Below are 15,131 nucleotides of genomic sequence, written 5' to 3'. Positions count from 1 at the left end.
CTGGTTTTCAGAAATGTAATGTAGTAATGCCCATTCAACTGTACTTGCACCATTAAGAAATATTTTCTATTGTCTAACTTAAATCTTTCCTGAATTGTAATACCATGGCTTCTAAAGCTACCTATTATGAAACACTTTATTGCTTTTGTTCTTCGTGTTGTCTTTTCATATATTTGAAAGCCATCATGTATTCTCTGATTTTCTTTGCTACAATAAATGACTTGAATACATTCAGACTTTCTCCATTGCTTACATTTCACAGATCATTTTTCTTGCCCTGCAGTTCCAGGCCACTCATGTCAGACCTCTCTTTGCGGAAGAGAGAATGAGTGCACAAGCAATATTGAAAATTTTACATAACAAAAGTAACAGAAAGGCTTAGTGACTTTGTGAACAATAAGTTGTTTGAAGTTTCTTACCTGGAAAACTAAATAATTGGGGGAAAAAAGCAAACTCCAAACTATAGGGACTCTACAGTCTGTTGTGTAGTAAAAGAGAAATGGTGAAGAGGAGCATGCTGGGGATTAAGGATAGCAAAACTGTATTAAGCAAAATAGATGGTAATGAGGATAACAGCAGCATATTCCAGCACTGATAATTTGAATGTTTCATACACTTGGGCAAAAGGAACTGTCCCAAAAAATTGAAATTATTGCTCAGGTAAATATCAGAAAAAATAACAAGCAAAAGAGTTAAAAAAATTGCCAACAGAACTACTTTGAGAGAAAATTGCATCTATTTGAACAAATTTGATACTTTCTGCAGAAAAAGAAAAATTTGTTCACATGGAATTAATATCCCAGATAGTTTTTATTTCATATTTCTTGTCATGGTGAGGCATTAGCTACGGTGTTTCTAGCCACATGTTCTTCTGCTGGTCAAATACATGAGACAGCATTTTAAAACACAAATCTTACCTCTGCTTTGTTATAAAACAAACTTTCATGGCAAGCTCCTTAAAATATATTTGATGCAGACAACATGGTTGTTTGGATGAGTGTTAGAAATGATGTTAAATGAGTGTTAAAAGTGATGTTATTTTAAAGAATTGATATGCTTACCATATCTTGAACAGTGTCCCAGGTCATTCCACATGACTACAATAAAACTGCAAAAGCTGAACAGCTTCACCAGGCTTTTGTTTTTTGGGCTAACCAGACAACCTGAGGGCACATGAAGACTTCTCTGGATAATAACAACAGTTATTGCAGCAATATTTTTGCCTCCTCTTGTACAATTAACAAGCTGCTATCCTTCCAATTTGCTGGAAAAATCTTTCCCAACAATACAGCACCAGCCAGTAATTGGATTCTAATAATAGATCATACAACAGAGGTTTCTTGCTGCTCAGCCTTGCACTCTCCTCCCCATCCCATCAAGTGTGTCAGGGAAGGGGAAGTGAGCAAGTGGCTGCATGATATTCAGCTGCCAGCTGGGGTTAAAGCACAACAGCATTGTATTACTATATTATTTCTAGGAACTGAATTACTAAAAAGAATCTAAAATTTAAAGCTTCAAAATTAAGATTAGTTTTTTGGGAGGGAAAATCAGGGAAAATATTAATGCAAAGACTTGGGTAATTAAAGAACACACTTCACACAGCAGTTTGGGTTGGTTTTGGTTGAAGGTCAGAGCTATCATCTCCTTAAACTTCACTCTGCATGTCCTGATCAATCTGTCAAAACTCCTGTATGTCCCCTTCAATGCTGAACAGAAGCTGAATTTAACAGAGAGCAGGTAATCAATACCAGTTATGTACTGTGGCAAGGTGAGCAGACACATTATTTGTGAAGGATGTTTAAGGAAAAAGAGTGAATTATCTCCAACAACCGCTATCTCAGGTTAAAGATGCATTAATAAAACATTGTAGTTCAGAAACACACCTGATATTAAATTCTGATGAAAAGGGAAAATTCCTTTCTTTTTTTCTACTTATTTTTTTTATTGGTAATGCATTAAGTTTATACTTCCTATATTGTATGTAAAGACTAAGACAATTTATCCTAAAGATTTAAAGATTTTAGAGTTTTTTCCAATTAAAATTAATATTGCTATAATAAGAAAGAAACAATGACTTAATAGATGAGTGCATCAATAACACAGCTGACTGTTAAAGACTTACTGTCACATAGACAAATACTTACTGTTTCAGAAGTAATTTTCTTAGACAATCTTTAAGTTTTTGAGTTTCCTGTTTCAAGTGATCTCATCATTTGTCTTACTGAGATACAAATGAAAAACTGGGATACAAGTTAAGAAAAACTCTGCAGGAATTTAATAGATTTTTATGTGCAAAATTAGTCACATTGTGGTCATATTACAAATTAGAGATATAATGTATTAGTTTATGGTTTTGATGCTGCACATGCATATGTAATGGAAATTCTACAAACTCATTCTGTGCATTTGTGAATAGTTTTCCTTTCCATAAAAAGCCATGAAGAAGTACTAGCTGGGTGTGAGTGAGACTTGTACAAGTTTGCAGTCAATTCCAAACACCAGGGACAGTGCTTGAGAGATAAATGATAAATGTTTACATAAAAAGTGACTTAATTTTGATTGAAAAAAGTGACTAGACAAGCAGAGAGATGGGGGAAAAACCCTATCCAAACAAAAAAACCCCATAACATCCAAATAGAGGCTCTCTCATGCCAGTGTTGTTGCAGCATTGTTCTGTTTGCAAATCAGTAAAGATGTAATTTACTGGAAATTGAAACTAACTGCTGTGCCTGCAGAGGCTAATGGTCATGATAAGTTGATCCAGTGCATGCATTGCCATGTCTAACTCTCTTGTGACCCAAAGCTATGTTGACCAATACATCTAATTTTTAATTCCTCTGATTTGAAGTCAAGATTAGAATTCTAACTTTAACAATCATTGCAGTTCAGAAAGTAGATTTCTTCATATGTCTTCCTCAGATGCTCCAGAAAGTCTGGCATTTCTTATGCCAGAAAGAAAATCATTTTATTTCTTATAACAATTACAATTTGGCAACCCCTTACTTTTCAGATCTTAATCCTAGAACAGAAAGACCTGCTTTCTTTTTTTTTTTTTTCTTTATTCTTTCTTGCATTCCTTGCCTATGCTTCACAAGCATATGGTGATCTCAGAAGTAATGTATTCCTTGGGTTCTACTTCCTGTAACTCACATTTTTGAGACATAAACAAATGTTTTTTGCTTTCAAAGAAGGTCTAAATAAAACAATTTATCATATTGGGCAGGGTAGTCTCAATTTCTCTGCTTCATCAACACCGAAGAAAAATGTGCTGTGCCACTTATCCCATTTCCTCTTTTCCTTGGGCATCTCAAAAGGCTCAGTGCCATCCTGTGTGGCCAGCTTCCATTCTTTCAAAGGGAAACCAAGAGAAAGCAAAAAAGAAGGACTATTTGTTACCTAACTCAAGGATTATATCCAGGCTAAAGTAACACCCCAAAAACTGAAATCTCAAATCCAGAGGTGTCCAAGTGTATGCTTGACCACAAGTCAATTTTAACCGTCATGCTACTACAGCAATAATAAATTTTACTATATAATCTGTACTGGATTTGTTGTTTGCAACAATTAAGAGGTCAAATCAATAAATTAAAAGTTATTTTCTATATCATTGAATGAACTTGCAACACTACAAAAAGACCATCACAAAATTCCACATACTTCAGCAAAATAGTCCTTCAAGGCAGATGTCGTGTTAAATGCACCACATTTATGTCTTAATTACTAAGATATAGAGAATATTGAAAAAAAAAATGCTTAATACACAGAGAAGAGAAGCAGTAAAACCAACAAATTAAGCACACTCTCAAATAAATAAAAAAAAAAATCTGAGAATTTCTCTCTAAATGAGTGTGACTACATAAAAAGACAGTGCATTTGCATGTCTTTGTTTTAGACATATCACATGAAATCTTTGAAAGTTCTTCTGGACAGCACACTGTTTTCTGTACATCCTTCTCAGAAGTGCCTTAATGTATTGTGCTGCAACTCACAAAAATCTGAGCTGAAGCTGGGGCACAGAAATTGCCTAGGGAGTTTATGACTATACAAACAAACCTTACCTATCATCACCTCCTAAGAAAGCCCCTGCCCTGTGCTCTCTAGGGATTCCAGCCAACCCTTCTCTTCAATTTAAAAAAAAAAAAAAAGACCTTATTACTACCATTCCCTAAGCATTTCTATCATTGTTTTACATTGATTTAGCAAGAAAACTCCTCAAGCTATTTTATTTGGAGAGATTCCTAGGTTCCCCTGACACAAGTAGCTGCCTTTGCAGTCTGACTTGGGGAATCACTGACTGCCTGGCAAAATGCTACTCTGTTGATTGACAATCCTTGGAATGTCAAAGGTATGGCAGATTTGAATACAAATTCTAGTAAGAGAGGAATTAATATTTACCAATATAAAGGGTTTGATTAGAACTTAATAACATTACATTGGTTTGACAAGTCATTGCAGTTCACAGCATAAGCTGTCAGTCACTAAATCCACAACGGTGTACTTCAGATAGAAACTATGCTATATAATAACAAAACTGAGACACAGACTTTGTGTTATTTCAGTAGTAATATTAAAAAAAATCTCAGAACTGAAAATTTCCAGATGAGGAGACAGCAGATACCAAAAGATTTCATTTAACCCCACTACAGGACAAGGAATCTTAGCAGAGCTGGTGAAATATTAAACTGTCAACATGGCCAAGATCTTTCATGTGGGAGGGATGACCAAGTAACAGCTTCTTGTATTTTCTGACTATTTAGAAGGAAAATAGGACATCTGTTTGCTTTTCATTTGGGTCAAACTAAGCTCTATTACATTAGCATTTGATTAGGAATGGAAAAGTTGCTCACTGCTTTGAGTATTACACTTGAAAATGGTTGAGTTAAAGCCATTACGAGCATATCTTAAAATGAAGTTACCTATGCTGGTAATTAGAGACAGCTAAACTGGAGTTAACAAATAAAGTCTCCCTATTTTTCTATTCATACCTTCTCTTAAATTCTATAAGATCATGCATTCTACACGAATGCCTTGATCATTCCCTTCATAGCAGCCACAAACCATATTTTTCACATCCCGAAATACTGAGTTCTGTTGCTCATTCAGGTTCAAGGTGGCCCAGCCTATCCTCATTTCTTTAGCGTGACTGGTGTTTCTATTGCCTCCAGTGTTCACCACATGACTCCCTATGGGTGTGACATCCACGCATAGTGGTAAGTCTTGTTTTTATGAGCACTCTCATCCTATTTATACTATGTTGCTCTTTTGTAATATACCTTTCAAATGAGAATCACAATGCTTGTTTCTAAATTCCAAATGAAGAGACAGAAAATATCATGAAGCATGTTTTAATTTCATTCTGCTAAGAGGAGAAAATTGCTCAAGTTTGGCTACCTGAAATAGTTTTTGCAGTATGAATTCCTATATCAAATACCATTGTAGAATATGAGTGTTTCTGACGCTTTATTAGGATGTATTTTCTTTGCCTTTAATTACTTTTCCCATGCTTTTAGGAGGGAGGGTTTATGTGTTTCAAAATGGCAGTTTAAAGGAAGCTGACACTGACTAAGCACTGTGTTCTCTGACACAAAGATCCTTTGACATTCTCTGGTTTAGTCTAAGATCCTTTTGTCCTTAGACTAAACCAGAGAATGTCAGAGAATTGTTTGAGCACAAGGCAACAGACATTTTTTCCTCACAGCTGCTGAAGCCTGTGAGAAGAGGCATACAGACATAGCATTCCCCAAAATACCTTAAACTGGGTTCTTTCATTGATACAAAGGCATTCAGCCTCAAAGCTGACTGTTTGCTCTTGCAGTGCGAAATTCAAGTAGAGCAGCAATGAGATTTTATTGCTGTTTTTTCTCAGCTTTCCTTTGGTGCCTCTCTTTCTCCAGATATGTTTTACAACAGACTGATCCGTGCAAACAGCATATACTGTATGTCATGAAAGATACTATATTGCTGGAGCAGGCAGAAAAAATGTCTGTGAGTGTGTTGGTTTTGGCTGGGGTAGAGTTGATTTCCTTGACAATGGTTAGTATACAGCAGTGTTTTGGATTTGTGCTAAACAGATAATTTAGAGGTGTTTTTTTATTGCTGAGCAGGGCTTAGACCCAAGGACTTTTCTGCTTCTCATACTGCCAGGCTGGTGAGGGGGCTGGAGGTGCATGGGAAGTTGGGAGGAGGCACAGCTGGGACAGGTGACCCCAGCTGACCACAGAGAAATCCCAGACCATATGGTGTCACACTCAGAACATAAAGTCAGGGGAAGAAGGAGGAGGCAGGGACATTTGGAGTGATGGTGTATTAATTCCTTGTCTTGTTTTGCTTGTGTGCGTGGCTTTAACTTCATCTATTAAACTGTCCCTATCTCAACCCACAGTTTTCTAACTTTTATTCTTCATGTTCTCTCCCATTCACTGGAAGAGGATTGAGTGGCTGCGTAGTGCTTGGTTGCTAAGAGGTGTTAAAGCTAGACAGAGAGAAGCACGCTTTTGTATCTGATTTTTTTAACAAATCAAGAGACTAGAAGTATTTCCATTATAATCCTGAAATGTTGTATTAGGACAGAAAAAACTGGGGTTTATATAAGACAGAGAGAAGCACGCTTTTGTATCCGATTTTTTTAACAAATCAAGAGACTAGATTTCCATTATAATCCTGAAATGTTGTATTAGGACAGAAAAAACTGGGGTTTATATTCTCAGATCTCAATTCTACTCTGGTCCATTCATTTACTCTAAATTACTTACTTCCAGGGCTTATTTTATACCTATATGAAACAAATTTGATATTTCTTTTTGAAATCTTATAGGGTGAAACCTGCTACGTTTAAGATAAATACCTTGTATCATTTATTACAGCTTCATCACAGACTTTAGAAAAAAAGCATTTTGCAAGAATAAGGAAGAAACACTTCATCTGGTGATCCAACACTGAATTTCTGACTGTGAAATCTTATTCTAAATTTTTCAGGTGTGCTGAAACACCTTCACTACAAATTTGCCCTAGTGATGTGAAGTATCCTCATTTCATGTGCAGTACATGCTTACATCTTCATCCACAAACAGCAACAATCTGCAGTTAATAAATAATGCAAGAGGAGCTATTCAAACACCAAAGAGCAAACACTAAAGATCGTACTTCATGTTGGCCTTAGAAATCCTGATAGTTCAGCTGTGGAGCCACCCCTTAGGATGAGATACTTTCAAGTGAATAATATGACAAAAACACGACACTGAATATTGAAGACTACTCAAAGGTGTGAACTAAGAAAGGCAGCTGGGATATTAAAGGAAGCCATAGATAACCTTGCACATGCACTGTGCTAGACAGAGGAACAGAGTCTATGAAGCCTACCCAGTCAATGAGTATAAACACGTAACCTCTTCCCACCTCCCTTTCCTTTTTCAGTGCCATTGCAGAGATTGCCACCTAGAATAGAATTGAAAAAAAAAAACCCAAAACAACAAAGCAAAAAAAACCCATTTTAATCTAACATCTTCCAAGTTTAGGTAATTAGCAAATTGCATACCAATTAATGATGCTTTTGGGAAGAATGGATGCCAAAAGTTGTGATACCTTGCCTGGTAGATAAATGGTACCTTTCTCAGCCATCTGTCTTACAAATGATCCTATATGTACAGCTATTATTTCACTCAGACACTGGAAGCTCTACAATTGTTCATGTCCTCAGTGAAGAATAATACTTGTCATGCAGTTTCACTGCTCTGACTTTTAACAGACCTGTTTTCAGCTTGTCTCAAATACCGAACAAGCGCACATGGGGAAGCACCAGAAAAGAACAGGTAAGATAAAAGACCAAGGGCACTCACATTTCTATGTAGGTTTAAAACACCCCAGAACTTCCCTGAAGAAAATTGCTGCTAAAATTGCAAATGGTTCTTTATCCATTTTTGAGAAAATACTAAAGTCTGCTGCTTTTGGCTGGTATAATTTTCTTCATAGTAGCAAGTAAGGGGCTGTGTTTTAAATCTGTGCTGGAAAGAGTGCTGATAATTGAGGGATGTTTTAGTTATTGCTGAGCAGGTCTTGCACATTGTTAAAACCTTTTCTGCTCCTTGCACCACCCTCAGAGAGGCTGAGGTTAAACAATGAACCAGGAGGGGACACAGCTGGGGACACCTGACCCCATCTGAGCAGAGGGATAATCCTACACCATGCAGTTTTGTGCTCAGCATATAAAGCTGGAGCGAGAAGGAAGTGGGGGGAAGACACACACTGGGAGTGATGGCAGTGTCTTCCCAAGTAAGGGGTATATTTTTCCTCTTCCCTGGGACTCTCTCAGAAATTACCTCATCACCTCCTCTGACCTGCCTACCTGGTGATGCAAAAGTCTCCAATCTGTCCCTCATCTTGCACAACCTCTCCTCAGGTTCAGGCACTGACTGGCAACATGAACAGTGCTCACACTTCCTTAATCCTAAGAAGTAATAGTGTGACACTTTTGACTAGTCTCTAACAATCCTCAAATAAATGCAGAAATCTACTGTTAAATCTAATAATCTTCTCTTATTTGTTTCTATGAGAAAACACAGAATAAGGAAACATAAAAGTGTTTCCAAACACTATTTTTCACAAAACCAGTGGAAGTTTTGGAAAGGATTTTCATTAAAATCTTAATACTTCTGATAAGTAAAGATCTTTTCTGCAAAAGTCCTAGTTCCAGGATCATGCCAAAGCAAAGAAGCTTTCCTATGTGTACTCTTTCTGAAATAGGAAAAAAACCCAACTGGTTTGGCTGCAGACCAGCATGATGATTATTGTTAGTTGCACATGTTGAAGAATTAGTTTTCAATACAGTATGAAACACCATCAATGTTTTATCATTTATTTTTTATTTCTTTCATTTTCTCTCTCTTCTCTCCAGGAAAAAATACTTGATGCAAATGAAAACTGTTCCCCTCTTTAGCACCAACAGAATTTCAACACAATACAGGCTTCAAGTCCTCTGTGTAATTTATCACCCTTTTAGCTACCAGAAACCTCTGAAACTGTTTGAAATATCAATTAGTATTTTGTTAGATATCTATTTTCTACACTTCTACAGCCACCTGACTTGTCTAACTAACGAGGTTACTTTTCTGCTCTGGATACCGGGCCTGAACACTGAGGTTGACTAATTCCATGGAGGACTAACTTTGAAACAAGAGAAAGACATTTTTAATCTGAGACATTGCAATCCTTTGTGAGTGGTGGACAGCACTCCTGCTCACTACCTGAAGTAGTTCGTATCTGTATCTTCATAGATGCCAAGACTTGTAGCTGAAGAACCATTTTCTCAGTCAAATATTATCCCTCCAGAAACATATTAACATATCTTTCACTTAGGAAACCTAACATACCGAATCACCAAACATCCATGCTTGAGCTTCTTCCATAAATCAAAGATGACAAAAAAAGCCCTATCATCTTTTCCTTATTTTATACATAGCAACAAATAAGACTGATGAATTATGAAACTCGTAACATCAATTTCAAAAATGGTATGGTGAAATTGACCTAAAAGAATGTTCAAAAATGAACTGAACATTCTGTCTTTCTATCCTATAGGATAAACAAACAATAACAACAGAAAACAACTGAAAAAGAGTTTTGTTCAATCTACAACAAAACGCTGTCTAGATCAGATTAGCTTCTGATCCACCAGAGATCTATTTCTTTCACAAAGAGGTTCACACAGGTTGGGCATTGGGGATGTATGGTATTCAACATCTATGGATAACATGAATTCAAGCAAAACTTACCTAGTAACTAGAGTAATTGAACAGTTGACAGTACTTGCCAGCAAGAAATTTTTGGGACTACAATCACAGGGATCACATTTAAGCCTGAAAAGAGAGATGGCAGAAAAGGCAGTTTGTATTTGGTATAGTTCTTGTGCAAGTAGACCTCATTTTAATCCAAGGGATTGCTTCTCTGTGTGTAGAAGAATGCTACCTTTATAGTTTTACTCTTATAGGGTAATTAAAATTGCTTATGCTTTGATTAAAAAATTATCAATAAAATTAGATAGCCAAAAGAAGACATTAACAACTTGAGAATAACCATTTCATAGGAATGCAAAGTAAATTACCAGGATTCTTTTTAACCTACACAGCCTTTAGGTAAGGTGCTAATTTCAACCTATGGCAATTATTTTTTGGAATATGCTTAGATAGGAAATGCTTTAACCTAGTTTCCACTACTTCTCTTTTAATTACAGTACTCTAGAGAAATTTTTTATCACTATAGCAGAAAATAATTTTTATTCAGTTTTGCTAAGATTCAATATAATTTTGCTAGAGTGAAATACTAAAACCTAACTCAAGAACAATTAATATTTTGAATAGAGAAATAATCCAACACAGTTTTCATCACAGTAAAGTATTTAATGACAAAAATCAGGGTTTCCAGTAGTGAGTCAAGAGAGCAGGTCCCACTTTTTTTTTTTGTCCTCTCCCCAGAATGGCACAATATAATTTCTACATATCTTTGAGAACTTCCAAGGAATTGGTTACAATAGATATCAGCAAGTATTACAAGTCTGGCAAATCATGGCAAAACCTACCTACCTTTAAGATCAGTTTTAAGAGCACACATTTTTGTTAATATTTCACATAATACACAACTTTTGCTAGACACAAAAGTAACCTTTTAAGACAGAGTTTGCGGTACACCAGTCAAGTCTAACAATACATTATTTTTATTCTGTTCAGAACTTTAAAAAGATAAAGAAACTAATATTGTTACAATTTACAAATACATTCTTTCATATGAAACATTAACCTGAATCATAGTATATGTTATGTACATGACTATCTAATAATACTAGGTTCTATACACTACAAGCTAAGTTCCAGAAGGAAACTGCAATGCTCTAAGATTTACCTTTGGATAAACATTTATACACCTTCATTTTTTTCCTAAAAACTACTAAACCTTGTAGTTTAATGAACAGAAAGAAAAAAGTAAACAGACAAACCACTTTTCCTTCATTCAGAAGACTTAGGTTTACCTAAAGTTCCCATAGTAAATGGCTTTTGATGGTTGGATTAAAGTCCTGAGTTATGATAAAAACCACACACTTAACTGGAAGATACAAAGCAACCCAAAATGCTGAAAAACTCAGGTGGGAATAAAGCAATGTTTTAGTACAGTTCAGCTCACAAGACGTCTGGAACTTAGCAGTGCAATTATGATCTTGTCCTGTCCAGCTAATATTTATGTAAACACTTGAAAATATATGCCTTTTTATCTAAATTTAGGTAACTAATTATTTTCAGGTTTATCTGACCTGGGTTTTAGACATTTCTTCTAATTATTTGCAAGCTTAGAGGAATGGCTTCATGACAGCAGCCCAGAATCTATTTCCTTCTCTCGAGAGAAAGACTTATGAGGTTAGCAGCAGAATATAGTTTTAAAAGAGTGGAAAATATGACAAGAAGGTAGCTATGTGGTCAAAAATTTACTCCCTGACTGATTTATAATCCATCTTTAAAAAAAAAATATATAGCCTAACATTTCGTATCTAGCAGAAGTTTAATTTCTGTTTAAAAAACAGATACTGTTTTCCTGGTTAATTGCAGAAATACCCAGTCATTACAATAGCATTCAGACATTTCCAGGGCAAGCATTACTACACATAGCTCAGCAGAGTGTTCAGAACTTGTGTTGTTAATGAACCTGTTCTGATTTATAACAGAAGTGGCCAAATTCCCTTTCAGTAGGTGTTAGATTTGGTAACTGTTGGAGCTGGTGCTAAATAGAGCTAAATGATCCTATGGTACTACACAAACGACCCATTCTCTCTACTCCCAGTGTGAAATTAAATAAAAAGCTTCATACAAAACTGTTTAAATTACAGGGAAAAAAAACCCCAAAACCAAAACAGATGTTAAGTTTGAATGCAATCAGCTAACTAGACAGTGTCCTTATTTCAAATGAGAATACTTTCCTAATAGCAAGCATCTTTTTATGAAATGGGCATTTCCATGAAATTTTCAGCTTGCAGTAAAGTAAAATATTCTCAATTACTACAGTAGCTTTTATCTCTCTTACAAGCACTGCTCTGAGGATTTTAGACTGTTGTGTCATTAATAATGCAAAAATCATATTCCACAATGAATACAGTACATTCACATAATGCCAGCTTTTCTCTGGTAAAATGATGGTAAAAATGAAGAGCAGGCATTTTCAGAAGATGAAGGCTATGCCTTCTGCAAGGATTTATTTTCTAGCTTACTGGTTTAAAAAAAGAAAAAAACATCTTTTTCACTTTTTTCCCCTTTTCATTCTTGTAGCATATTAGACCAGCTTAAAAGTGTGAAGGAAAAAAGTAACCTACTTATTTTTGTAAGAGAAATACAGTGCATCTATTGCATGTAATGAATACAGATGAAGTAGAGTCATCCTTCCAGTGATAACATATTGAAAGCTGAGACTCAAACTAGAAGTTGATTCTAGTGTACCAAGATATGCTTTTTTGAAAGCCTCTATATTAAAAAATCAGACAACTTGGTAACAGAGAAGTCATTAAAATCAGACACATTTCTGAAGTGTTCCAAAACCTGTAGAATTTATGAAAAACAGTTGTCTTGAAAATAATGCACTCTCATCTTCCCAGGCCTTTGCATTCTCATGGGACTTTAGCCATACAATCACAGGTAAAAAGAAATGCTATTTTATATCAAGATTGCTGAATTGTAGATTGTGTTTGAGGCACAGCTATGTGCGTATAGATGTAAAAAATTACTTTTTTCCTCTGCTTTGAAACCTCAAGCATACATTCTCTAGCTTTCAGCATACTATTCAAATAATCAGTCTGAAAGTGAAAATAGGAACATGTAAAATGCTGATATGAATGAAATTCAGATATGCACTCCTGAATGCTGGTACACATGCAACACTTCCTACATTAGAAGAAATAATTTTTTTCTGTTTCCCAGGACAAAGCTGTTTGTCCTCCACTATAGCTACAACCCCAGATGTTTAATTCTAACATTCATTCACATTCTGCTGATGCTACATTAAATGAAGAAAATTATACCCCTTCTTTGGATTTTATTTCCACACACGTCCACCATCAGTTCAATCTTTCTTTTTGTACAACCATGGAAGAATATTACTATTTTAATCCTGATCAGCTTGTCATTTGGTCCTTTTTCAATGTCTGCTTTCACTCCTGTAACAACTGAAATACAGGTAGAAAGTACCGCAGGACTGTGTAGCAATATTAAAAAAGAGGAACAGAACGAAGTCAGAAAAGTAGAAACGCAACACTTTTTCCTGCACAGAAACTCAAAGAATGCATCTCCACTGAACGGGAAGGAAAAAGCACACAGAAGACTGAATCTCCTGTAGAAGTTGCTGATTGGAGCCTTTTCAGCTTCTCTTGAGAAGATTTCAACTTTGGGCAGTATCTCAGCATTTGTGCTTCATGGCAAGCTGAAAAAGAAATAAAAAAATTAATTAAAGCAATATCACTGAGAACTACAGCTGTATCAACCTAATGTGGCTAGTATGGATAAGAAGAGTTTGTAAGACAAATTCTTCAAAAGATGCCTGAAATCCATTAACTTCTTTGCACAGAGATATACCATAGTTATTCCCTTTCCTGAGACACACAGGAAAAGCCTCTCTCTGCCATGCAGGATTTATCTGCTTTCCCAGCTCTTTTTCCCAATGTTACATTATTTTGCTATCTGTGAGGAAGGCTAGAGCAAGACACCAGAAATAAAGACACATTTAGAAGAATAGTAATTTTGACCCAATCATTTTGATTATTAACTGCAATCAGGAATTCCAGACAAGTAATTTAAAACACCTATTCAGGAGCTCTACATAATGATGAAAAATAAAGGACTGATTGCCTTTCCACCTCTGTGATTACCAATTATTTCCATTTCAAATAATTCAAAAATGCACTTAACTAGGAATGAGAGGGAGAAGAAAGAGATGAAGCAAGCTAAAACCTGTATAAAATGTGTAGACAAACGGACTTTGCAAACCAAACAGAGAGCTTAGGGTTAGGTTCCATATAATAAAAAAATGCTATCTGTAGATAATAGCATGCTAACAAAGCTGAGATGAGTGAACCCTCTGGGAAATCACCTAGAAAACAGAACTGTAGCAGCAGTTAAAATTCACTCATTAGCTACTGGTGAAATGATGACCAATAAATGACTCAAACTAAACTGACATAAACCTTTGATACTCAAGGATATGGTTACAAATACGCTTTTAAAGAAATTAATATTTGTAGTGATATACTAGAATTGCATTTAAGCACGAAAGAACTTAAACCAACACTCTTCTTTCTTTCTTTCCTCACATGGCATTTTTTTAAATGTGTCTTTGGGAGGCACAAAGACAACAAACTCTGAGAAGTTTTTATTTTACAGAATTTATAACTTTGAGATCCTGTGCAGGATGGGATTTTTTAGAGGCAAAGAAGGTGAAGAAGGTGTCACAAAGAGGATTTGATACATACCCTGAGCTAAGTTCAAGCCTTTATACATTGGAGTATAGATACATGTTTTCATGCAACAAACTCTGACAGCCAAATGTCTGATTTTATTCCACCGAAATCTTACCTTATGTGCAGTTTCTGCAAACTGCTGAGCACTGTTTTTCAGCTCCTCTGTCTTTTCTTCCGCACGACCTAGCCTTTCACCACGCTCATTCAAGGCCTGACTTGCCTTCTGTACTGCACTTGTCACACTGTCTGCTGCTGAATGGAGTATGCTGTTTCCTGTTAACCAAAAAGAAACCATTAGAGTACTCACGTATATATATATGCTTTGGAATAAATACAATTAAATTTATAATGTTCTAGAGCTGGTTTGCTATCAGGACTGGCCTCACTTCACTATAATCTCTATTGAGGTGGTTGTAGAGAGCAATGAAATCTCCCCTGAGCCTCCTCGAGACTAAACAATCCCAGCTCTCTCAAAAAAGCAGAAAAAGCCTTGGTTCTGTGCAAGCCCAGCTCAGCAATAACAAAAACATCTCCATATTATCAACTCCATGTTCAGCACAAATCTATCACATTGCCCTATACCAGCCACCGTGAAAAAAATTCACATAGCTGAAACTAGCTTACAGTTTCATTAGAAAAAAGAACAATACTT

At 35.8% G+C, this 15,131-nt stretch overlaps 1 protein-coding gene across 3 annotated transcripts in view; it reads right to left on the bottom strand.

Moving 5' to 3' along the window:
* Positions 1 to 10,370: 10,370 nt before the first annotated feature.
* STXBP6 (syntaxin binding protein 6) overlaps positions 10,371 to 15,131 on the bottom strand; it is a 91,122-nt gene continuing 86,361 nt past the window's right edge. For all 3 annotated transcript variants that reach the window (XM_039705526.1, XM_039705525.1, XM_039705527.1), the window contains 2 exons: positions 14,595 to 14,752; positions 10,371 to 13,446 (listed from right to left, as the gene is read on the bottom strand). In XM_039705526.1, coding sequence (XP_039561460.1) covers positions 13,423 to 13,446; positions 14,595 to 14,752 — 182 coding nt within the window. In that variant the 3' untranslated portion in view covers positions 10,371 to 13,422. The remainder of the gene's footprint in view (positions 13,447 to 14,594; positions 14,753 to 15,131) is intronic.

The sequence above is a fragment of the Passer montanus genome, unplaced genomic scaffold, assembly GCF_014805655.1.
Source record: "Passer montanus isolate IOZ18808 unplaced genomic scaffold, ASM1480565v1 scaffold18, whole genome shotgun sequence".
Taxonomy (NCBI): domain Eukaryota; kingdom Metazoa; phylum Chordata; class Aves; order Passeriformes; family Passeridae; genus Passer; species Passer montanus.
The sequence above is the reverse complement of the archived record's forward strand: the minus strand, read 5'-3'. Positions and strand labels throughout refer to the sequence as shown.